We start from the raw sequence: 27,332 nt of genomic DNA, 5'->3' as shown, positions 1-27,332 counted from the left end.
TGTTAAAGGTGAGATCATATGATATTTGTCTTTCACTGCCTGGCTGTTTCACTTAGCATAATGTTTTCCAGTTCCATCCAAGCTGTTGCAAAGGGTAGGAGCTCCTTCTTTCTTTCTGCTGCATAGAATTCCATTGTGTAAATGTACCATAGTTTTTTGATCCATTCATTTACTGATGGGTCTCTAGGTTGCTTCCAGCACCTAGCTATTGTAAATTGTGCTGCTGTGAACATTGGGATGCACAGGTTCTTTTGGATTGGTGTTTTAGTATTCTTAGGATAGAGTCCCAGCAGTGGAATTGAAAGTTCCATTTTTTATATCTCAGAAAGCTACATGTTTCTGAACCAGCATCTCAGTCCCAACAAGGTGTATGCCATCAAGGTGCAGGCAGGTGTCCCAACTAAGATTGGTAAGCTTAGAATTAAAGAAAATCAGATGTTCTCATTTAGCTTGTAATATGTACCACTTTCATTTTAGAATTATTTTTTCTTAAAGAGCCATGGCTATGGTCTAATACGAGAACTTCTTTCTCTTAATTACTGCTAGCTGAACACTGACAATTTTTAAAAATTCTCATTCCAAAGGACTTAGTTTCTTCCTCTGTGACAGACAGTGTTGAGTTCTACCTGAGTTCTATGCCCTTGGAAAATAGCAGTGATCAAGAAATCCCTCCCCTCTTTTGTGTTCCAGGGTATGACTTCTTACGGAGAATCTGCCTCCCAATATTACTTAGATAAGACTCTCAGATGAACCTCTTATTTGCCTGTGATAAAGTCAGAGACAGGCTGTCCAAGATGCCTAGTCTTTGTCTCAGAAATTACTTTCAGAACTCTGTCCCATTGACCAATCTGAACAAAATACTTTCTAACTTAATTTAACTAAACTGTAGTTAGTCATCTTGTGCCCCCCCTAGGCCCCTGAACTTTGGCCCAGTCTTGAGTTTAAACAACTTTTGGGCAATTAACCAAACACTGAAACCTGGAACGACCTCCCCTATACCATCTCTCCAAGAATTGGCTGACCACAAATAAAAACATTTCCTGTTCAACTACTGATTACACTATCTGCTTACCCCACTTTCCCACATCCAGTCTTTCTAGTCTTATTGACTCTTCCCTGTAAAAGAAAATCCCTTTCTCTCTGATGTCTGGAATGATTATAAACCTTTCAGTTGAAGTGTTATTTGTATTTAAAAAAATCCCTCTGCCCCTATTGCAATAGTCTTTTCAAATAAAATCTATTCTTATCTAAATCTGAATGTTTGTTGATACCTGAAAATGGTTGCCACTTTCACTAGTTGCCAAAATTTCTTCTATCTTTATAGCCTGTGGTTCTCAATTCTTAAATCCCCTTTCTGCTGTGCTACCTCAGTTATAAATTTAAGTACAGAAGCATCTCAGGGGCTAGATGATTTTGCATCATGGAAAATTTTGTGTAGATCAACATGCTAGACACATTTAATTCACATTCTTTGATGAAGTACTACATATTTGTAGAATTTAATTAATTTTGACAGATAACTCTGGAAAACTAAAACTAATAGTTTTTATAGGAAACTGAGAATGATTCAAAATTTACAAATTAAATTTCCTGAAGCAGCAATTTCAAAAGTTTATTGACTGCAACATTCTTCAAAAATTGTGGCTGTCGATTTTTATAGATTTTCTGAAGCCAATCTGAAGTTCAGGTTTGCTTCTATTTTGTATCCTATTGCATATGTGCAGGTAATCCCAAAATTAATGAAATGGCAACTACATATTAAGAGCATTTGAAAAGTTAAATAGGTGCAAATAGAAGCACACAATGGATTATAGAGCCAAATTTATTTAAGATCATCTGTTATTTTGGAAGGCAGCTATACTCACCATTATGCTACCAATGTTGTACTCACCTGTTATTTTGGATCAACCATACTTTTCTGCTACTACCAGCTCCTGGCCTTACCACCCCCATGACAGCTGATACATGTTTTCCATTTTAAGCTTCCACTACTTTCCTGAAAAACAGTTCCATGAAACTTGTTGTTCGGGGACTTAATTACCTAGAAGGAACAGGTAAAAATACTATTGTATTGTGGCAATGGCCCAGGGTAGAAGTCAGAAGTCCTGGGCACTAATATTGTGTCTTTCATTTATTTATGGTGATCATAGGTAGGTCATTTAACCTCTTCTGAGCCCCCATATCTTTTTATAGTGATTTCTTTTTTATCTATCTGTCTGTCTATCCATCCATCCATCCATCCATCTATTCATATTCTTACCCTGTTCCCCTTTGGCAACCATTAGCTTGTTCTCTATACTTATGGATCTATTGTTTTATTTATGGGTTTGATTTGTTTTTAAATTCTACATATACATGAAATCATATGGTATTTGTGTTTCTCTGTTTAACTTATTTCACTTAGCATGGTACCCTCTAGGTCCACCCAAGTTGTTAGAAGTATGCTGGATGTTCCATTGTGTATATATGTCACATCTTCTTTATCTATACCTCTATTGATGGCCATATAGATTGCTATTACTAGTAATGCAGCAATGAACATAGGACTGCATATATCTTTGAGTTAGTGTTTTTGTTTTCTTTGAATAAATACCCAGAAGTGGAATTACTGGATTATATGGCAGCTCTATTTTTAATTTATTGAAGAATTCCCATACTGTTTGTCATAGTAGCTGCACAAGGGTTCCCTTTTCTCCACATCCTTATCAGCACTTGTCATTTGTTGATTTATTGATGAGTCATTCCAAGAGGTGTTTTACTGTGGTTTTGATTTGCATTTATCTGATAATTAGTAATGTTAAGCATCTTTGCATATGTCTCTTGGCCATGGGTATGTGAAGCCTCCATTTCTTTAGGGTAATTCTTGCTTTATGTGGACAAAAGGCAATAAAGGGTAATATGAGCTTATAAATATTTAAATATTATTATTCCTTTCACATATGTATTTTATATTTTTAATACATTGTGAGCTACTTAAATTTAGAAGTCCTGTAGTTCCCTAACATGAATAAACACATAATAGTTGTTCAATAAGTACTTCTTTAAATGTGTGACTCGATATGAATGTATGACTGTATGTAATACTACAAAATTCCACAAATAATTCAATAAACATTTATTGTGTGAACATTATTGTGCTAGGTCCCTTAAGAGATACAAAAATGGATCAGACATGAATCCTGCCTTCCAGGCACTTACAGTCCACCAGAGGATAATCAGAAATGTGTATAAATAACAAGATAAAATATATTTTAAAAGTCCTAAGAGAGGTACAGAGCAGTGTCATAAGATTTCACAACAGAAATTACTTCTAGCTTGGAAAAGCATATAAAACTTCATGAACATGAAATAATAAGGTGTACCTTAAAGCATAAGTAAAATTTGGATGTGGAGGAAGGGGAAGAATGTCTGGTTCAAGGGCACAAAGGTCCCGTGTGAGGGTTCAGCAGTAGCTCAGCGTTGGTCGAGTGTGTGTGTAAGTGCAGTGGAAACTTGAAGAATGAACTAGAAGAGAGCTCCCTTAAAATTGCAATTGTTAGTACTTAATGTCCTGCAATTTTTTCTTATAGAATAACAAACAAAAAGTACCATGACAACTTGGCATCCTTCTTAGAGTAACCAAAAAATTCACCCTAACATTTTTAAGTAAGCAATTTCTGGTTAGCTTCCATATATTAATCTACTATTAAGTTCCTAGAACTGGAGAAAAGCAGAAGTAAAAAAATGTAGGATTTTGTTTTATGTTGGTAAATATTAGTTTTATAAGAAATATTAGTCTGATATATTGGATTTGTGTTTTAAACATAGCTTTTATGTTTTCAAGCATATGCTTGTAAGTGGGTATTTTCATGAAGATTTTACAATTTGGAATGGGAACTTCATACATGGTTTTCATTCACTCTACAGGTTACTGAGATGGAGCTGAGCATTATGAATCTATATATGTATAGTATGTATGTATGCAGACACATACATATATTTGTATGTATTTATCCATAGATATAAACCTACAGATAGATGATATAGATGGTTAGATATAGAGAAAAAGAGAATATATTAAATATTATTCTATTCCTATCAGTAGGAAGTATCTTGTAAATTTAATAGGCATTTAATATTATAGTTACATTATAATTAGCATGAAGTTTATTTTATTGAAAAATCGGTCCTTATGGTATACTCTTTTTTGCATAATGATGTCACTTTGATATTTAAAATCTAATTAAAAATATACTTTTAACATCTTTACATTGAGAACATTATCTGACAGGAGTTCAGCCTGAGCTGGACGGCTTTTAAGGCTCTAGCTTAGCGGCGCACTTGAGTGTTGAAGCACCTTTGTCTCCGGCCTCGAGGCCTGCAGGGTGGGGTCCCCAAGGTCCTGGATGGCAGGAGCAGCTTACTTGAGTTTCTGACAAACCATGGAAAACAATGCATCTTAGGTTTAACAACAAACGAATCTATTGGATTGGCCAAAAAATCCGTATTTTTTTCCATAAAATAAAACACATTTTTCATGTTTGCCAGTAACTTTATTGATTTGGATATTTTGAGTATGTCAGCTGTATCCCACTATTGGCTTCTAGTGGGTAGAGGCCAGGGTGCTGCTAAACATCTTCCAAAGTGTAAGACAGCCCCACATCAAAGAATTAGTTGGCCAAAATGTCAATAGTACCATAAAACTTTGCAAACCACTTTGATATGTTCAGTCAGTCACAGCACCTTTTCCATACACTGCACAAGTCTTTTTCTGCATTTCAGTTGTGTTTTTTACTTTTCTTGAAATAATAAAGCATAAAATGCCAAAAATGTGGGTTTTCTATCTTCAGTATTAAAATGGCTGAACAAAAATTCACCAATTTTGATGTTTTTTTAAAATGCACTCTGATATGGCAGCTGTCACAATATAATCTAACAAAATTGTTTCGAATGAAGCTAAAGACAACTAAGTGCTACTAGAGTCATTGTATGGAAAAAAACTAAACGAACTTTTTGGCCATCACCTCTCCACTCCCTTCTCTTACACTAAAAAGCACAAGTGAATCATCCATTCCTTGAAAAAAATGAGATTGTTGAAATCCTTCCATGGTGTTTCCAACTTAATGCAGCCCTGAGGGAGCTGGCCATATCACCCATGTGGCTCTGACACTAGGGAGGACAGTGGGGATTGTTTCGCAGTCAGCTCGCCTCAGACCTTCCACTTTCCAAACCAGACACAAATCATCTAGTACTGAATACATGCACACACTTTCCTTCTGCTTGAGAAGATACAGATTTCTTAAAGCCCTGAATACGTTCATTTTTTTTTGTATGCTATGAAAAACTGTAGTACAAGTAGTTTCTTTTGTGAAACATGCAGTGAACTTCATTACTTATAATAAACATTTTCCCTGTATTTTTTGTATGGTAACTTACTGTTTTCTACTAGTTGTCTTTTTGCCACAAGATAGAAAAAAAAACATTTAAGTAAGAGTATGATGGCAGCAGGTCTCTGACAAACCTCGTTTACATGGCACATTTTTCCAAAGGGTGTTTGCGTAGAAAATACAGCAGCACTAAAGAAACCTACTATTACATTTGAGAAATCATTAGCCTCAAAGGAGTAATAATAGCACGCTATTAAAATCATGAATACATTTTCAGTATCTGTATTCAAAAAAAGTTTATAAATATGTAAATTTTCATTCAACAAATCTAAAATAAAATGCACTAAAAAACTGATATGTAGACAAAAGTTTATTTACACCATACAACATTTTAAATATTTTATACACAGCTGCAGCAGAGAAAGCTACTCAGAGCTTTCTAGAGAAAACTGCAATAATAAAGATGTGAAATATATTATTCATATAAAAGTGAGATTATTACTTTATTGCATTTAAAGCAATGAAGAATGTAGCTCAACAAACATTCATTTAATGACAAAAACTTTGCTTTTATATTATAAAGTAAAAAGTGTAGTAATGGCCAAACAGACTGTTATAAACTTTAAAAACTGCATAAATATATACATTGTGCTTCATGGTGAAGTTTTTTGAAAACTAAACCATATGAAGCGGTTACAACATGAATCGTTGCTTGAGGTTTATCTATAAAGATTACCTTACAAATCCATTCCACGGGTACTTACAACACAGGATGGTCAGAACTGTACACCTGGTCCTCTCTCCACTAGCTTGACTAGGGAGAAGTTACCATACGCAAAAACCACTGACATTTGGCACATGAAGGTCCTGACATAGGATAGTCACCCTGTCCAGGTAGAAATGTCAGCCTTCCTAAGTCTTAAGTGTCAGTGCAACAAATTTTGTCTCCATCTCAGTCCATTTAGATTTTGTTAAACTTCTGTTTGAAAGTCACCCTCTTGCACATCCAGAGGCAAATTCAGACACTTCTCCCACTCTGCTGGCCTCAGTTCCAAAGCATCCTTTGCCTCTGTATCTAAGACATTGATTGTGGTGTAATGTTGGTATTCACTGGGGTTTTTGAAAGTGTCCCATGGGTTCTTGTTTGGTGCTGGATTTTCCTGTTAAGAGAGAAGAGAGTCATTTACTTGATGACTAGGACTGCTGCTTATTGAAGTTTTCAGGAAGAGAGAGTGTTTGTAACCTTAATCCAGTTTATGTGATACAGAGATGATTTAAAATTGTGGCCAGCTGCAGGAAATGGTTTTGATTTCAGTTTTCTTTCATTGAACACACTGATGAACACCTCCTCGAAGTTATCCTAAAATTCTCCAGCAATCAAAGGAAGTGAATAACATTATGGGAGGCAAAGTAGACCCTGTTTTGTTTTGGGCATCTCACAGAACATCAGGATGGCTGTACGTGCAGGTAGGAAGTAGCACCAAATTACCGCTAAGATTACATGTAGCAAATTTTAAGCATTCTCCAGAATCTCTGGGGGGATAAACACAATTTGAGGATATGTAACAGGGCCTATTATGTAACAATGAAAGCAGTTGTCCAAACTGGCCTTTTTTCATACTGAATTTTGATCACTGTCTTTGCTTAGTTTTTCTTTAAGAAATTATTCTTTTTAGAATATTAAAGTGATGCTATGTTCTGTATAATTTATTTTTTCCTGCTGTGCATTCCCCATAATTTGTATATATTTGGGTGGTACATTAACTTCATAAAAATTAGCCTTCCCTTCAAAGAGCACAGCTTTTTAGAAATGATATCCAGCAATATAAGGCTTTAAAAAAACTGTCTACCAGCTACCCTTCCTTTTTATATTTCATAGTATATACTCTCCTGTTACCTTAGATCTGCATAATTATGACTGCACCCAAACCTCCCATGTTGCAGGTTATAGGTGCTCAGTAAATATATGAGTGGACATCATTTGAAGTTTCTGTAACCAATATTTTGCTAAGATTTTGTGGTGAACTTGCTTTATTTTAAGCAAGTATTGTTTAAAGATTTCTGTACAATGAAGGAATTTGAATGGAATAGACAAAGCTGAGTAACTTCAAAGAATAAGCAGGCAATCATGAGTGAAAGCTCCTTAGAAAAAATTAAACTAAAACCATTACAGTTGCTGAATGTGTTCTTTACTCCCTCCCTACCCCAAATTTTGGCCTTTAACTAATTATAATCAATTATCAGGGGGGACATAAAGCAAGTACTTGATTATTATCTGCATTCCACTCAGTATATTAAAAATCATTCTAAAGTATAGATAAGAAAAGAGAAAACCTGTAGAAATACTCAATAACTAGAGAATAAATTATCAAAAGTCCTCAATATAGATGTTTCAGCACTTATTAGCCTCAATCATGACAACATATAAGAAAAAATAGCTAAAGATTAATAAAAAGTTCAACTGTAGGATATGTGCAGGGGATTGATTAATTCTGATGTAGTATAATATCCTCAAGTCTCATGCACTGTAATCTTGCAACTCACCCCTTATTTCTCCCTCCTTTTCTCTCTCCTTCTTTGCCTCCCTTCAACCAGTATTTATCAGCTGCTCTGTGCTGGGCATCATATTAGGCCTTAGGGAGATTAAGGTGATAATCCAAACTCAGAAAAGCAACACAGTCCACTAGGGAGCGTAAGATTCAAAGCCTGATACATGCAGGTCCAGATTCCAGTTGCTCCACTTTGTATGTATGTGACTTGAGCAATTTACTCAGTTTCTCTGACCATCAACAGTCATATTTGTAAAACAGAGATAAATAAGCTTTGTATTGTGGGCCAAATGAATTGGCAGATCATTACCTTCTTGGTGGGGTTGCAAAAATAAAAAGTGGAGCTGCCTGGCATAACACCTGATATTTAGTAAATGCTCACAATATAGTAACCATACTTACTATGAAGGTGTTTATAGTTAAATGGAGGTATAAAAATACAGGTAGCTTTATATATGCTACCAAGGAGGGTGGAGAGGTGGCTTCTTTTTGCGGAAAGCACATAAACCTTGCTGATAAGAGTGACAATAGGGCTGGCTTAGAATGACGGGCTTAGTCAAGAAGACATGTGGAGTTGGAGGTTGGATGGCTGAACAGTCATACATGCTAAGAAGTAAAAATCCACAGAGCATGGAGATGGGACAACTCTGAGAAAAATGACCAATTTATTTTGGTTGCAGTACAAAAGAATAGCAGGAAAAACAAAACAAAAAAAAACAAAAATAGGCAGAAGGTGAATGAGGGTCTTTATATGCCAGGCTAGTACATTTGGAATTTATTTTGTAGTTTGGGGGTACTACAGTGACCTGAATCCTCAATCAGCAATTGAAACATTCACTGGTATGAAATCAAACCACAGAATGAATTTACCTGTCTTAGTAGGGCTGTGTCTAAAGCCTCCTAAGAATCCCTAGTTTGACAGAAAGTTTAGTCCTAAAAGGACTCCTGATGTGTAAAGTGTTAGTTCACTTGCTTTGAAAATAGGGGTTTCATTATGTTTGGAACAGGTATGATTTTCCTTTTATATTCTGAAGATCAAGCACCATAGGAACATGAACTAAAGTGGCCAATTTTAAACTTTGTCAGAATGTCTAGATTCAAATTTCAAAGAGTATCACTGCCTGTGCATGACTGATTGAATTTCTGGGAGGTTCTATTAGTGGGTAATAAATTAAGGTTGGCTTTCATGTTCATCTCCTCTGGCATCCCATGGCTCTCCCAGCTGAACTGGGGTTCTTACCATTGTTCACAAATGTGTGGACACCCTTTAGGTGAGAAGCCCCAAGCCGCTTTTGTGCTGAAGAGCTCCAGCTCCAGCCATCAGAGTGGCACAGAATCTGCAGGGATTGAGGGGGCTGGTAGTCAGGGAATGCTGCTCACAAGTTACCGATCTTCCCGTGTGGTTGCGTGTGACAGCAGTAAAGCCTACAGACTCTCATGTGGAAAGCTGTAACATTTTCAGTAGTTGAAGTGAATGAATGATAAACTGTGGAACAGCCTAAAGAGATCATTGAATTTGACAGTGAGAGCTATGGGGCCAGGAAAGGTTTCAAGGGAGGCCTGAATCTTAGAAGATTCAGTCAGAGTTAGTATAACTTCCTGAATTTATGCAGCTATATTTTGTTTACTTATTTTTGAACTCAAGTACAGAAGAGAGAAGATGAGAGTCAAACTGAAACATGTGTGAAAAAGGCCTGCTCAATTATAAACTCAATATAAGCCAACATGCATGAAACCTCCGAAAATGCTACTTTTTGGAAATAGAATGTTAGCTGAACATGAGAATTCAGAGCCACCCAAAACACAGCAGAGCTGTCCGAGTGTTTCCCGTCGCTCGCAGGTCCAGGGGCAGGCTAGCTATCACTTGTGAACAAGCCCTCCCCTCCCTCTTTTCTTTCTGCCAACCTACTAATCTTGGGGACAAAGTGAAAAAGGATAGCATTTATTCCATATTCTAAAAGCAAAAATTGGGAGAAGCTTCTTGGGAAAAAGAGATCTTGATGGAGAATAGTTTGTGAGACACATTCAAAGTAAAGAGTTCTTTTAACAATACCTTTTCCTTGCAGTGTGATTTAAATTTTGCCCTGCCTGGAAGTAGGGAAATGGACTAAATGGTCTTTTGGTTTACCTTTGATTCCCCAAATTCTACATAATTACCATCATTTGCAGTGCTAGGCAGGTGTTGTGAGCTACTTGCCAAAAAAGAAGGGGGGGTGAGTGGAAAACTTGATCAAGATTTTTGTTTTGAAAATGTCTCTCTCTACCCAATTATCCACTTTTTCATTAGCAATGTGCTACTCCAAATTATGACTGAATTAATGATAATGAACTCACATGTTCATTATCAGTCAAAACTGAATAAGAAACTTTTTACTGTTCTCAGAAATTTAGGACAATAGTCAAGTAGCAACGACAACTCTACCATTCCTACTCCTACCTCCTAAATGATAAATACGCACAAATCTTTTCTGGAAAAGACATGCTGCTACAGAAATGTGGGATAATTAGTAGACTATTTTGGTTGTCAAGAAGCTGAGATACAGATATTTGTGCCATTAATGATTTAATAGCCCGACCATCGAATAAGGGGAAATTACAACCTTATTATAGCAGCCAGCTCTATCTGTTGCATGAACCTTTCAAGATTTGTAAATATAACCTTCTCCTTTTATTTTAAACAAATACAGTTTCTTCAGTTTATTTCAATGTTAGCTTTCAATATTCCATAATGAGTAGCTAATGTGTTTGGGTCTAATCTCAATGATGCAATTCTTATTTGGCTGCTAACTAAAAATTGACAGCTTAATATCTGGAGATGGGAAAGAACCATTCACTACATTTAAGTGTCTTCTATATGCCTAGCATTGTGTTGGTGACCACATATAGTGCATGATTCCTGCTGTAAGGAGGAAGAGATACAAACTATTTACAGACCAATTAAGAGTCAAAGTGTATTTCTTATAACCATCATTTAACAAGCACAGATTCAACTATCATAGATGTATAATAAATCAAGAGCAGCCCTTTACTGATAACTTACCATGACTACCTGGCATGTGCTAGTACTGAGAGGAACATAAGGAAAACATAAAGACACACAAATTCTTGGCCTTGATAAACTAATGTTATTGACTGGGAAGCTAGGACTAAGACTCATTCATAACACACATATACCAGAGTCACTAGAGTTAGAAGGTGATCAAACACCATGTACCTTTGAGAGAGAGGGGTAGATAGATGGATAGATAGGTCTCAGAAGGATAGGAGGAAGAGGAGGAGCATCCAAGGAATGCAGAGATTCAGAAGAAAGCACCTCATTTGGAGTGAAGAGTAGTGTCAGGTGGCAGTCCTGCTGTTTCTCTTACTGCTGAATCTCAGCTTCTTACCTTCTCAAGTGCCCTACCTGCCTTGGAAAGTGCTGTGAGGCACGAAGGAAGCATATATTAATTACTGTTTCCTATGCTCAATTTAGAAGAAAATTGAACTTTAGAAACTTGAGCTGGGTAACTGGCTCAAGATCAGATAGTTCTTGGTTGAGCTTCCTACGACTATACTGCTTTCCAGCCTCCTGGTCCAGTGCCTTCACAAATAATTATGCAGCCTTCTCTGGAGCTCTGACTGTGGCATGCACATACTAACTGTAAAATAGCAATTTATTGGATGAAGTCAGATGCTAGGATTGTAGTAGTGTGAATGAATAAGAAAAGAATGGCCACATCAACAGTCAAGGGCCTGAGTGTTGATGTGTCTCCCAAATCGAGATAAAACCTACCACTCTGGTTTCAGGTAACAACTCATTTGAGTTGTACATATAATATTGACATTTTACAACCTTAAAATGCCAGGTCTTCAAGGAAAATGGAAAAACTTTTTTATTTGGGTATTTGAATGAATTTTTAACTCTGACAAAAAAGTCAGGTGAAGCCAACACATTTTTGATATGTAACTATTTTCAATTAAAGCTTATAAATGAGAACATTTGAAATAGGAATAAAAATGCTTAAAGATTCTGTCATTTGTAATTTGCCTCTGTGCACATTCCAAAGTACATTTGGGGGGGGTGTATTTCTTTTCTGCACATCCCACTCTTGTTCCCAAGACAATTAGGAGCTCCCGGAGGGCAGGTATAATAGCTAACATGACTTGTTATTAGTGTAGCGTCAGGCACTGATGAAGCAGAGTACTCACCATACTGCTTGTATTTGGTATATCCCGAAATCTATCCAAAGTTTGAAATTTCTGATTTAGTTCCTGAAACAGTTCCATATGCCTCTTCCTTGTATGCATGACCTTCTGCAAAAGAGAATAGGATGACTCTCATTTCTAATTTGATTCATGCATTAAAAAAGAAATGTCATATATTTGCCTTGCTAATAAGGGAAATTAAGCTTGGCAGGAACAAGGAGGTCCTAAAAGGTGCCACAAATGCAAATGAGTTGCACCAAATCCTTGTCTTATAGTCAGCACTTCTTGAACATGAAGAATTGGCTTTTACTTTCACTTGCAAGATTACCAAAAAAGTTTTCTCTTTTGGGTACATTAACAATATAGCAGTTATTCCTGTGTAAGATTTTCATCACTTAGAGTTAAAACTGTTTTACAAAAATTGTTACAATAAAAAAAAATGCTTAAAAATTTGGACTTGTAAAGCATCTGCATCTCTCAATGTTTGCCATGGGAAATATTATTTTTTATGTTTTATTTCTGTAAACACTTAAACCCTAACTGACTGTATTAAAGGGGGAAAAGACTCCCGGGTCCTGCCATTTAACGCTGACTCAAAGCACTGAAGTGTCTGAAATACAGATACGATCTAAAATCGTATACTTTCCAAGTGAATACTGATTGAGCTTCGCAGAAAGAAAATCTGACCCATAGATTTCATTTATTTGTTCATGAAATGGTACAGAATCTTAACAGTTAGGATTCAGAGCATAAACTGTGTGGTCACTGAATCCCTAAAATCACAGACACAAATATATTATTACTTCCCATCTCTGGTTACAGTCTTTTCTCCCAACTTCATCGTAAGTCAACAAAGAGTCATAAATAAAAATGGCCTTGTGGTAAGTAACATGGGCTGAATCTTTTTCTATTACAGAGCATTTAAAAGAAGAGTAAGATAATAAATTCCTTATATTTACAAGTGCTAGTTTAAAGGAGGAAATACCTTCCTCAATTTTGACTTTTACAAAAATCAAAACAGTATTTCAGTGATTCTCCAAGATTGTCTTCATGTTTGCATATGATTTTATAGTATTTTTAAGCATGTGCTTCATAACTGATCATTTCCTCAGGTGGATTGCATAGGTATATTATATTCATACCTATAGTATAATTTGAACATTTGGTATGTTTTAATTTTTTTACCAAATATTTTTAAAAGGAAGAATTTGTTTTGAAAAGGAAATATATCTTTGGGGGAAGATCGATAATGCCTAATTTTCTTCTAAAAAGACACTTGTGGAGAACATTTTATCTCTTTCAGAAAAAAAGACAAAAGAGAAATGCAAATTGAATCTTCAACACACTTTCGAAAGCCTTATTCTCTTTTATGTCAACTTTAATTTTCTATATTTAAAGGACCCGTGTTTAGACAATACTTTGCCTACCTAATTTCTTCTCTTTTTATTAGCCTACTTTTATTTGAGACAATTCTGCCACTTTAGGTGTTGCTACAACCAAATTATTTTCATCTCTGCTCCTCTTAGCTCTAGGAACTGGCTGTTGCTGAATCAGGTGGTTGAGGATGAGAGCATGGCAACATTACTTATGATGGGGACATGAGACATAGCAAGCAATTACAGAGCGATTAACTTCCCATCAGTTTTGGGGAGAGTACAGGAAACAGATTTGCAGGATTTACAGGGAAACACCAGGCAAACATAATTTGACTAATGATGGCTGATAGAGATTTATGATGGAGAGGATTTGCTTAAGCAACTCAGTGGAGGGATTTTGAGGACCAGGTAACTGGCAAACACTGCAGTACATTCTCTCCTTGGGGAAGCAGATACTCACTCCCATTCATTATCAGGTCCTAAGATGCTGATTAAAATATGGATTTGTGGGCAAGAAATACTTTTTAAAAAAAAATAAATCATAATAATCAGGATATTGAAGACTGGCTCTACTTTACAAATAATATTTTTTATGTTAATGAATTTTATTATGTAGTTATTTTCTGCTATGGTGCTGTAAGAGTGACGCCACACTACTGGCACTTCTCTAAAAGTATCTCATTCCATCAGCTGATATACCACATGCCGTGCTAGAAGCTGGCATAACAAGGGTGTGCAAAATCTGGCAGAGTTCCTGCCCTCTTATAGCTTGAGGTATAATGGGGGACATTGGCATTAATTACATAATAACTCAAATACATACTAAATTACAACTGTGATAAGGAAAATAAATGGTGGCGTTATGAGAGTAAGTGATATGGGAATTTTCTGGGAGAAATCCAACTGAGGCAGGCTCATACATTTTAATGTATTCATTTTTAAGTTGAAAATTCTGAAATCAGCTCTCCCTGCATCTGTCTGTTCTCTATCTTCTAAAAAGTCATAGAATTTCTGGTACATTTTTTATCTTATGTTTGAATTGTCTTCTAAGAAGGAATTGTCCTCCTAAGAAGGAATACATTGTCTTCTAAGATAGTTGATATTATTGCCACAGCTCCCTCATGCTCCGGTGGGCCTGTGGGGATTTCTATTTGTTCAGTCTCCTTTTATCTTTCCTCTCATGAGAGGATCCGACTTTGCTTGGGGAGCTATAACTTCCCATGCCATTGAAAATGTGGGTCAAGACCCCTACCATCCCCTGGTCAAGAAGTGATTTATTTTCCATATCTTTCCAACAAAGTTCTTTTTTGTTTGTTAGTCAAAGACACTCTCTGTATCTTGCAACTAAATATCTCCATTGGATACATCATGTTCAATGAATCAAAGTCTCAAATGTACCTTATAGAAATGAGGGTATATTAACTGACAGGAGTTTTTATAATCATACTCTGATTGAATGGGCGGCACCTGATTCTAAACTGAGTAGATCTTAAGAAGTTGGATTGCTAGGACCTACTCAAAATGTATGTGGTAGACACCAATGTTATATAACCAAAAAGCAATTTTGCATTGTTGTACATGAGTTCATGAAAGCTACTCTGAATAATAAAGCTCAAGGACCCTGAAATTAATATGAACACAAAAAATGTGGATGCTGAAATCTGGGGCCTTTCCTACATAAAAAACATTAATTGTTAATGTAGCTTCATGCCAGACAATCATTTTAATTTGAAATTCCCACTTTTGTATAGCCAGAAATCACCATAGCGACGATGGTCTGGCGGTTCTGACAGAAGGACCACAGCTCATGCATCTGTCCTGGGCTCCATTTGATTCTCCCAATGTGATTCTTTCCTGTTACATACTGAAGTGCATAGTTTAGTTTTTTGTCTTTAGTCTTTTTAAGTGTGGAAGGTTCCAATGACACAAAAGCCAGCATTGTAGCAGATACTGGAGAGTTTCTAACCTAGCAAACTTGGAGGGTAAAAACTTAGTGGTGGTTTTAGTTTTCATAAGTAATAAGGGTTTCCCCTTATTTAGTTACTTCTCTGAATTATGATTTATTTGGAGCACTTTTACATTTGATGGTCTTAACCCCCTGGTCAGAAGTTTTCATTCTCATAAATCTTACTGGTCCATTTTAATGGCTATTTTGGGGTTTTAACTGACGTTAGGGTTTCTCTCTTTACCTTTTTCTTTCTTCTGTGACTCAAACATCCTGTGTCCCAAAGAAATTAACTTCTGTGAAAACTAAATTTAGAACTCAGTTTTCTAAAACTTTGTAATGATAAAATTGTAACTCATATGGATTTTCTTTTTAAATAAATATATTCTAATTGGTGGTATATAAAAAATTCAGGTTCCTTTAGTTATAATGTCTGTCAAATATTATAGGCATCTTTTGTAATAAAGATAAAGGCTTGGCCATAGTCCCACTCAAATTATCACTCAACATTTTTTGAGGCAGTATGTGAACCTACATCTAAACTGTACAAAAATATTGTATCATAAATAGCTTATTTTTTATTTTATATCTTTGTAACTCAAGGGAGGCAGTCTTTGCAGCCTCTTAATTATTGATATTAGAAAAAATAATTAGAAAGCACTCTCATGGAATTTCAGTTATCGAAGAAAGATTAGCGTGTAAAAACCTGTATATCTCGAGCACCTACTATATCCCTGGCACTCTCATAGATTAAATACTTGGGACATGTCAAATCTAACAGCTCTAGGTCTGAACAAATTTGGATTTAGATCTCATTCCATCACTTTTAAGCTGTGTGGCCTGAGGCACAAAATTCAGCCATCCTTTAGCCCCAGTCTCAGCACTGCAATAACCTTGCAAGGCTGTTTTGAAGATTTAAAAAGGGATATAAGCCACTTATCAGTGGAGCGCACAGATAAGAGCCACTTAAGAAATGGTAGCCATTATCTTCCTTAATCCTCACAATGACCCTAGGAGGTAGCAGTCATCCTCTCATCCATTTTACTGATTAGGAGACCAGAGCTCAGGAGGCTCAGTAAAGTGCCCAAGCTCACACAGGTGGTGAGAGAGCCGAATTCATCCTGAATCCAGCCAGTTCTCTTTGCATGCTGCTATCTTAGATATACCCCATAGATTCAGAGAGCACCCTTCTTTGGACTATTCAAGTTTGTCATTATGCCCATTCAGATGGAAATGGAGATGCATCAATCTAGGGTGAATTAGGTGCATTTGGTAGTCAGCTCATAAACTCTGTGGATACTGATCACTTTGTAGCTCTCCCACAGGGCTGCTTTTATCTTTTGAAAGGCTGGTCTCCCTGTTTTTTCTCTGAATACCTCCTGGGCAGTGACTTTGTATCCCTGACATCCAGCACAGTGTTTGGCATTCAGCAGGTGATGGATAGATGTGTAAGGAATAAAGCAAAATCATGAGATGGCATAGGCATAGAGACTCAGGAAGATGCCTATAACACAGAAGGCCTTCCCTCCTATTGAAAATGTATTCCCACTGGAAGGAAGGCTCATTGCATTGGCTTCAGGCATGAATCCTGCCTTCTCCCCATCTCTGATCCTATGGTGCTCCCTTATTATCCATACCAATGGTTCATAAAGGGCCTGTAGGTAGGTTTGATACAAATGGCTTAGAGCAGGGGTGTCCAATCTTTCATTGTCTCTGAGCCACACTGGAAGAAAAGTTGTCTTGGGCCACACATTAAACACACTGCAGCACGTTATCACAAAATATCTCACTGTTTTAAGTAAATTTACAATTCTGGGTTGGGCCACATTCATCGCCATCCTGGGCCACATGTGAGCCACAGGTTGGACACCCCTGGTTTAAAGGTTGTCTCCTCTAAATTCAAAATGTGAATCACAGAGTTGGGATTTCTTTAAGTCTGAATTATAGGTAAGATAGGCATTACTATATATGTGGACTTTCAGCAAACTGTTAGAAAAAGCTGGAGAATCTCCTGACTATAAACTTTAGACTATGTGGCCTGGAAATCGTGTGCTGATAGCAATTAGAAAACCACTCTGCCTGAATTCCAGCCTTAGGATATTGCCACTGCCCGTATTTACTATGCTAAACTTTGCATATAAGGCTTCCATCCGGAGTGGGCTGTTGAATACCAATCTAAAATGAATGTCAAAACTCATGTTAAGGAAGCAACACACATTGCAGAAATTTAGCTTGGTTTTTAAAGCTGTGTGTGGGAACAGAATGTTTTGTGTATCTTTCCTTGGCCAGAGTCCCAACGTATCCATAAGACATAACCTGCGGCCACTTGAACTCCCTGACGTTCATTATAGTATCATTTGTTTCAAAAAACTGAATAAGATACACACACACACACACACACACACACACATATATATATATATAGGTATGTCACTGTCACTCAGTAATACACTTGTCTTCAAGTAATTTCGCAGCAGTTTAAATTTAGTAATTTAGAAGAGACAAGTGTAGTGTAGGATTGCATTGCTCAAACTTTTCCTCCTGGAACAGCTGATTGCCTAAGAGCTTACTGCTGGGGATGGAAGACAGAGTCAGAAGGGTCCTATTATGAACAAGATGTTTCCTACAGATCATATGCTTTATATTTAGAAATTAATATAAATTTCACTTTCTATGTCCGTGATTTTCAACCACAAGACTTTTTAAAACATGCAATACCTGACCTCTTTCCTTTATATTGTCAAATAAAAAACGACAGCCAACACAACAGCCATCCGACAATAGAGTGAATAAGGCAAAATTATACCAATTAAAACAATTTTTTTGTCAGGTTGTCAAAAATGTATATTTTTTGTTTTGCTGCAGAATTTTACTGGTGTATGTGTGCCATGAAATGTAAAAGATTGAAAAATCACTGTTCTGTATCATAGTTTAGCTTTGTCCTCAACCTCGACAGAAAATTTAAATTACTTGCCTAATATTTCTGCTTTAACAGTGTTAGGCATCTTAATCCCTAACATATTAAAATGCAACTCATCCTCACGAGGTGTTTTCTTAATTTCCCTGGATCTATTCCCAGGCTCAGACCTGCAAAGTCATCTGCTCCTCTGCCCTTTCACACTGTATTCAGGAAAGGACCAAACTCCACAGACCTTGACTCTGCCATGTCCCTTCATCCCCTTGCTACGCTACCAGTGCTAGGAAGTGGGCCCTTGTTACTTCTTCCCTGGACTAGTCACTTTCTAACTTGTATTTCAACTTTCACATCTATCCTATGCCAACCTCGCCTTCCTATCACTGCCATATTGATATTTCTAAAGCCCAGATCATACCAAGTCATTCCTCACTGAAAAACTAAAGTAACCAAACAAAACAAAATACAACAGAGAAGCCCTAGCAGCTTTTAGTAACAGGTTCGGTAACATTTCCTCCCTTGGGGTCTAAGCTCTTTACGATATGGCCTTCTCTTCCTGTTCTTTCCACGTACAGATCCAATGTCGTTCCCGTGAAGTTTGCTGCTGCTTTCTTGAGCATGTCATCACACCTCAGCCAAGCTCCATGCCTTTTTCTCCTCCTGGAATTTCTAACCGCCCTTCACCAACTTGAGTATATATGATGTGTATAGCTTTGAAATCTAACGGGGCTGTCTTTGAGATGTTACCTCCATAGCTGTCAGTCCATATAATGGTCTTTGCCTCAGCTTAGATACAGTGCTGGACAACTTTCTATTTAAGTAAACTGAATTTTAAAATTTTAATTTTTTATCATTCATTCAACAACAAAAAATACTGAATGTTTATTATATACCAAATCTCTCCTTGGAACTGGGAATACAAACCCAACAAGAGGTTTGGACATAGGACTATTACTGAAGTATTTTCTGCATGCTTTCCAGGAAGCAGGTTCAGTGTTCTACCATTTTATGACTAGTCACCACTTTGCTTTGTTTATTCCTGGAATGCAGTGTCATCTTAGAGACAGCCACCTGAAAGGGCTGTTTCTCAGGGACAGTGCTCACTAGCCACAGAGTTGTAGTGATATCTGAGTTGTATTATCCTGTGCAGACTCTTGGGACTGTGTGAAGCCTGAAGGGAAATGCTTTCAGGAGTCTATGAGGCAGTTTGTCAGTGGCAAAATGCCTGAAGTGCCATTGAGTGGTAAAGCTTGTGGGGTGGGAGTGGGAAGCTATCAGGAAGCTCCATAAAAACAAATTTGATTCATGTTGCTTGAATGAAAAGGGGAAGAGGATAACTTGGAGTTTTCCTCAGGGACCACCCACAAAGTTCAAATAGACTGTATTAAAATTCATCAGCATTTAATTTTTTTCTGATTACCACTTATGAAATATCCACCACAGAACTATAGTTGCACATTGACTAAGAGAAATAGTACTAATGGTTTTTTTAAAAAGCAATCATTCAAGATTATTTTCCTCCAAAATTTTGATGTCTATTGCAATTATGCAGTAACTATAGAAATTAAAGAACTTCAAAAAAAGAAAAACCCCCAAGGTTGTTAATGTTGCACCATTCCCCCATTATCAATATTTTTTAAAAATACTGTGGTTTATGTTAGAATACCTAGCACAGAAAGAAGTATCTATCAGCTTAAAGATTCTGCTACCAGTTGCCATAGAGAATATACATAAAGAAAAGTTTTTGTAATGATCCAAATGACACAGTATGATTAGATTTCTTTTCAGTACTTGAGATTATGTAATTTTGGCAGGTTATGCTGAGGCTTAATTGTTGATCTAGGTTTTTACTGTATTTTGTCACTGATGCTCAGTGGGTTATTTCCCACCTCCTTGCCTTTGTGCTAACCTAACAAGTTACTGCTTTCAGGCCCAATACACACACACTATGATCCTCTATTTTTGGCTACCTGAAGAATAGGAAAAAAAATAGCCCCCCAAAATATCTCTCTTTAAAAGCACCAAAGAACTTACAAGTGAAGATTGCTGAATATATTCTCTGAATTTATAGCTTTGATCTTTTTGTCCTAAAATCTTAGGACATAAAACAATGTTGATCCCATGCCAGGTCACTACAGTTAAGCTGCATCAGTACTAGCTGCCACATAATAATGGAAGCCAGATTCTTTAGTATTACTCTGTATCCTGTACAAATACTACTGATATATTACTGAAAAAGACCTATTTTTTTATTTGAAGTCTATTCAGGGTAAAACCAGACCTTGTTCACCATTGCAGTAAATAAAAACAATTAACTCACTTTTTATACCTGATGTACGTTACTGAGCAACAACATTCATCTGCATAAATGAAATGATTAAATCATGAGTTCCCATGTTCTAGGAGGCTTCTGTGATTTCGGGAATATCAGCTAAGAGCATTAAGTTTTATGTAAGCATCACAACGGCACAAATATGCTGGAGAAATTTATAATGTATTATATCCAATTATGTCAGTAGGCTATGAATCATATCCAATTATCAAGATGCATAACTGCATTTTATGTGACGCCCAAACATCATTAATTTTGTGCTTAGCATAAGCTGCTCAAATGATATAATTTCAGTAATTTCTAGCATCGATATTACAGCATCAACATAAATTCAATGTAAACTGGAAAATGAACATCTTCATCTTGTTTATATCTGTGAAAGAGCATTTACTAAACACAGGAGCGCAATGAACCCAACACTTGCTATTGGAAAAAATAATCTGGAATGTACCATGGAGAACCTAAATAACAGAAATCAGACACAAGGCAAGTATGTCCCAGAGAAAGCCTAGTCAACCAGTCAGAGCCTTCTTACAGGCTCTCTTCAGGTGGTCGCTGAAGTAAAACAATTATAACTGTTTTAAGTATGAGAAATCAAGAAACCAACATTCCCACTTCTCAACAAATTGAATTGACCAAGTTCAATATTACCATAAGTGGCCCGCTTATCTTAGCATTCATAAAATGGATTCCTTACTTATCTCAGTTTAGCGTATATTTAAAATACTTACAACTTTAAATATTTTTCTACAACTACTTACACAGTATAGATCTTAATTTAAAATGTTTAATTCTAATTTAATTAAAAAGAATCTCTACATAGTTGCACAGAGTAATGTGTTGAGGTAATTATATATCAATTTTGAATTGAAGTAATTAAAATCATTAAAAAAATCTTAGAAACTTACCTCAAAGTCAAGGTCTGAATATCGTGATTTTCTTCTCTGTGGGATGTTTTATTTTAAAAAAGAAAAACCAATAAAGTTGTGTTTAGTTACTGAAATAAAATGAAAATCATTATTTTCAATAAAATAGTCCTTTTTTTCTAGTATTGCCTTCATGTAAGAATGTGAATTTTTTTATTTTAAGCTATTCTATCCACATTATATAAAATATAACATACCATGCATAATATTAAATATTTAAACATTCTCATCTTGATCTCTAATTTTTCAATAAGGAAAAGTTGTACTTAAATTCATACAAAAAATTCAATATTGAAGGAGACTTTAGGTCTATCTAGTACAACAGAACTACAGTAGAGACACAGCAGGCTAAAAGCTGTGCAGAAAAAATCATCCAGCCATCTCAAGACCTTGCAGCAACCCACTTATATTGTACGGTAGTCTTCATTTCTACCAAGTTGTATCTAGTCCTCTAAGTCTTAAAGTTTTATATAAGTCTCACAAACAAATTCCTTGGTTTTTGATACTCTGCCAAGGGAGGAAAGTCCTTCAAATTGTTAGTCCTTACTTAGGATGTCAAGTGTTTATCCTAAGTTAGTAAATCAAACAAAAAAAAAGTCTACAGCCCAGGAAAATGTCGATATAAATACCTCACAGAACTACTCTATGGCTCCTGCCCTTTTAAACAGTTCCCATAGTATAGATAAATATGCATTAATTAGGCAGCAGTCCTGATAAAATCAGTAAACATAATTAAAGTGAAATTAACATTATTATATTAGCATAGAGTATGTATTGTTAGCATCTGCTCCAAGAAGTCACTGGATTCTTAGAGTGATTAGGTAGAGAACTGATGGGTGGTAAATGGAGGAAGGGTCCTCCAAATTTTTACAGCAAGTTTCCAATATGGTGTTTTTTTTGTTGTTGTTTGTTTTGGTGGCAGAAAGGTCTTTATTCTGTGGAGCGAATGGGGAGGAAACAGGAAAATTCAATAAATAATCAAAACAAGTAATATTCAGGCAGTAGTAAAAAAATATTTAAGCTTTCAGGCAGGCTGTGTTCTTTTCCACTCCTGATATCTACAATCTTAAGTGACTACACAAGGAATCTTCAGTGACTAAACAAGGAATCATATCCAAGATATGTGGGTGACTCTTGTAACTGTTTAACATTCGCAGAGACCGAAAGGCACTTGTGTAGTTTATTTAAAAATCTGTCTAAACACTGATGCTATTGTTAAAATGATCACTGTTGAACCTCCCTATGTAACCAACTCCCCAAAGCTTGTTTCAGTAGACAAAAGGCAAGATACGAAAAGAATAATTTGATTTTGGTAGAGCTGGATTGAAAATCTAGTCTTCACCTGTCACTGAGGAGAGTTTTGAGGAGAGACTGCTTTATTAAATGGTAACTCAGCACGTTGATCTCACTTTGATCCTTATTTCCAGCATTGCCCCAGCCTAGCCCTGGTGACATCCCAGAAGGAGCCAAGTGAGTGGGCAGGCATTTAACCCAGACCTCCTTTGCTATCTCCCTGCCACTGTAGTTATCTAACTGCTTTGTATAAAATCAGTCTCAGATGTACTGCATCATGCTTTGCTGCACTATACTAGACTAAATGTCAGTGTTTCCATTCTGCTCTTGGACGCTTTGCCTTCTTGGCACTGTGATTCAGCAGAGCATTTTTTTGTAAGTATACATTAAGAAAAATTCTTTCCTAATACAGCAAATCCATGCAGGGAAACACTTAGTTTTACGCAATTATTATAGAACATTAGTCACGAGTTTTTGTGTTCCATTTGAAAATTAAACAGTGAAATCTCATGAAAAAGATTCAGGTAGCTAGAGAGTAAGATGCCATTCAGCTGCTTGCATTGATGAATTCTCTGTTGCCCTGTTCATTTCTGAATGCAAAGCTGTGTTGCCTAAGAACTGGAAATACTGATGTATTCATGTTGCTAAAGGCTCCATATCTTAGGAGCAAGAACAAAAGATAGGAACCTAGAAGAAGACCAGAGATTCTGCTTCTTAGAGCAGATGTCACCTATGCTGATATGAAATATGGAAAAGAAAAGGATATACTTCTACAAATAGATTTCTCTATCTTCCATTTAAATTTATTCAAATTAAATTCTAACATAAAGGTATGTAGCAGAACTGGTAGCCTCGAAGGATTAGACTAAGAAATGAACAAATACAGCAAACAGATTTCAATCAAATGAGCCTAAAGATGGGAAATAAAGCAGTGAAGACTTAAAAATTAGAGAGTAAGAAAAAATGTGGCAAATTATCAGAGTTCAGTGGAGGTAAACATTTGTGTAATATTCACATCCCCACAATATTGACCGAGTATTCTGACATTTTACAGCTTTAAAATGCTTTCACACATGAACATGCTAACTGCCCTGTGATATGGTTGAGAAAGTATTATTATCCCCATATTATGAGTGGGAAAAACTGAGGACTAGAGAAGTTGAAATGACTTGTCCACTTCACTCTGATAGCAAATGAGTTGGGAATCATGCTTAGGTCTTCTTATTCCAAACCCTGAATTTTCTTCACTCTCGCTAACATTTGTAGCAAAGATGCCTGTGATATTCTGCTGATTGTTACTATAACTCATTAAGAATAACATTAGTGACCTAGTCAATCCAAGACTGACAGCAGTAGATATAGATGCTCTCTAAGCCTAAAGCAAGGTAATCAGATTTATACTTGTCAATTATATTTTAAAGGAGAAAAAATCAAAATATACCTATTTAACAAAAAATCTGATGGCAATATACATAATTTGTGTTGCATAAAATAACTTAAAAACCATTCTAATACAGGATAGTTTATGAGCAGTAATACTATAACAAAGATTACCTGACTTCTCCACCTTCTATTGTAAAATATAGTTTACCTTAGAGCTGTCTGGCTCTGAAAAATTGGTGGTATGATGCAAGATATGGAATATTAAGTTCTGTTCAGTTTTAGTCTGTTTTCACCCTTGGAATACATGCAGTATGTGGAAAAGTCTCTCAAAGCACTGAAGTTTGTAGAAACCATGACTAACTCTCGGTGTTCAAATGCCCTTCTGAGCTCTCTGCAATGTTATTGTAAGGATGACAGTGGCTTGAAATAATGGTTATAAGTTTAAAATGTGAGAACAGACTAAGAAACGTGATCAAGTCATCATAATTTTTCTGCTAAGTTGATAATTGAAGAAATGTTTAAAATAAACCAGGGTCATGTTGAAACATTTTATGAAGATATAAATCTGTCTGTATATCCCCAATTTACCAAATAACTTTTACAAATAATCTTTTTGTCAAAAGTAGGTAATAAAAATTTCTTTAATTCCTTTATGATGTTTCCTTTTCCTAATTTTCCACCTAGAACCCACCCCAACTTGTATTCTCTCAACATTCTATTATGATTCTTGTCAGTATCTCTGTTGAACTCCAGCTGGTCCATTTCCAAGGTCAGTTTTCTGTCCATCATACTGGAATCTCAGAAGTTTTTGAAAGTTAATTACTTCCTCATCAAAATACTCATCTGTCAGGGTTTCTCCTCCCCCTCCCTCATATGCTGTGGCTCCCTCTGGTCTCCTTTGTTAGCTCTTTCTCATCTCTCTGCCTTCTAATTGTTGAGCTCCCAAGTTCTCTTTTTTCCTCGTATTCTTTCCCGGATAATATAATTCATCCCATGGTTTTAAATACCATCCTTTCAGTTTCAAACACCGCCTTTCTTCCTGCTCTCCCATTGCTGAAAAAGTTGGATATCTAATTGGTCAAATTAGAAATTGAGGACTCACACTTTTATTCCTTCGTGTCCCTCACCCTGCATATCAAATCCATCAGCAAGTGCTGTGTGTTCTACCTCCAAAATACATCTTGATCTACCTACTCTCCATCTCCACTTGCATCTCTATATAGTCAAAGGCATTCTTATCTCTTGTATGGATTATTTCAGTAGCCTCCTAACTCTTCCAGCTTTCTGTTCCAGCTCCATCCACAGGATCCTAATCTTTTTTTTTTCAATCCATCCGAGGGATTGATGGATGGAGAAATGATGAAGACAATGTCTTCCTTAACAGTTCTCATTTGCTTTCATTGTTTTAGAAGGCCCTGTATAATCTTTTTTTTCCTATTCCAACTTCATTTTAAATTGCTCACCCCCCGCTACACAGGTCTTCTAATCCTGAGAATATTTTGAGTTCTTTCCTGCCTCAGTGGGAAACTGCACTTGCATTTTATTTTGCCCAAAACATCCCCTCACCCTTGACACTTTAGAGGACTCCCAGACCTCCTTAGCTAAAGAAGTCTCTCCTTCACATTTAACAATTTCTCAGAATAGTATACTGTTTTAGATTATTCATTCATTAGAGGTTATTTGTCTATCTCTTCCATAAGGTCTGTTCACCACAGGGGCAGGGGTCGCCATCTGTTCTGACCACTTTTATATCCTCAGCGTTTAGTAGAGGGCCTGGCACAACAGCAGAGATGCACAAAATTATTGGTGAGTGCTTAAAGGAGTTGCACTGTAGCCTGTGAACAAATCCAAAAGAATGCAGCTTGTTTGTTGTGGGTTATTTCTTTTCCTCAGAAATATTCTGGGAGAATTTGGAGAAGCAGGTAGAAAACACAAAACCATTATGAAAGGACTGATTGACAGCCAAGAGAATCAAGACAATTTATAGGAAAATAGGCTTATTACTAATTGAAGAGAAAAATTCCTTAGGATGACTGAAGAGCAAAAAAATACACGATGGTATGAGGCTACTCCTAGGAATACTTACTGAGTGTATGCGTAGAGGCATTGCTCTATATCTAAGTCTTGTAATGAACACTTTCTCAAAGGAGACACTTCACTATTTGTGTCACTGCAAATCAAGCTGAACAGGACACTAGAAGATTCACACTGAGGAATACATTCCACTGACTAATAAGTGGCAATGTGACTGCCATCCAAAGTTTCTACTACAAAGTGAGCAATGACTCATGCAAGGAGAAAGCTTTGATACCAAATGCATTCAAAATATCTGTGCAAATAAAACCAGAGAATAATTAATTGTGAAAAAATGACTTTTACTTAAGCTACTTTTGTTTGTGTGCCTGCACAAAAGACACAATTCTCTAATCCAGGAATAAAACCAAAACACTAAAGAAAGCCAAGCCTTCCTTTCCTCACAGCTATATAAGCAAAAAAAAATTTTAAAGATAAAAAGGTCCTTCTGCACAATGGTCAGTTTCGATGGTTTCTGTTACTAACAGTCTCCCTCTTCTCAAGTGAGGCCATAATATTTTGTCTAATATCCTGAATATCGATTTAGAATAGCATCCAACCCTCTTCACAGACATTCAAGACATAATGGTAACAAAATAATAACACAATCTTCCATCTGAAGCACTGCTTACAATTTTCAAAGGGTTTTCACATACATTATCTAATTTGATCCTTACAATAGTCATAAGGGAGGCATCTGCAATGTGACATTATAGCTAAAACGTTTTACCTCTAAAAACCATTATGCTGAGAGCTCTATAATTCATGGCCAGAGGAAAACTGGGGTATAAAAATTTAGCTTAGAAGAGTGGCCCTTTCCACCTACTTAAACTGAGAGATTATATGAGCATGTTTTCAGATATATAGCTAAGTTTATATCTAAATGGACAAAACTGGAGCTTTATTTCTGATAAAATCATTTTGTAATCTACCTAACTATAATTAGTTATTAAGGGTTCCTTTATTAATGATAAAGCTTAAAGTGCTCTG

General features: G+C 36.2%; 1 protein-coding gene across 2 annotated transcripts in view; it reads right to left on the bottom strand.

Annotated features, from left to right (window-relative positions):
- Positions 1-5,723: 5,723 nt before the first annotated feature.
- The window catches only part of ADGRB3 (adhesion G protein-coupled receptor B3), a 721,652-nt gene continuing 700,043 nt past the window's right edge, over positions 5,724-27,332 (bottom strand). For both annotated transcript variants that reach the window (XM_028509706.2, XM_028509707.2), the window contains 3 exons: positions 21,576-21,611; positions 12,104-12,208; positions 5,724-6,526 (listed from right to left, as the gene is read on the bottom strand). In XM_028509706.2, coding sequence (XP_028365507.1) covers positions 6,338-6,526; positions 12,104-12,208; positions 21,576-21,611 — 330 coding nt within the window. In that variant the 3' untranslated portion in view covers positions 5,724-6,337. The remainder of the gene's footprint in view (positions 6,527-12,103; positions 12,209-21,575; positions 21,612-27,332) is intronic.

The sequence above is a fragment of the Phyllostomus discolor genome, chromosome 4 (assembly GCF_004126475.2).
Source record: "Phyllostomus discolor isolate MPI-MPIP mPhyDis1 chromosome 4, mPhyDis1.pri.v3, whole genome shotgun sequence".
Taxonomy (NCBI): domain Eukaryota; kingdom Metazoa; phylum Chordata; class Mammalia; order Chiroptera; family Phyllostomidae; genus Phyllostomus; species Phyllostomus discolor.
The sequence above is the reverse complement of the archived record's forward strand: the minus strand, read 5'-3'. Positions and strand labels throughout refer to the sequence as shown.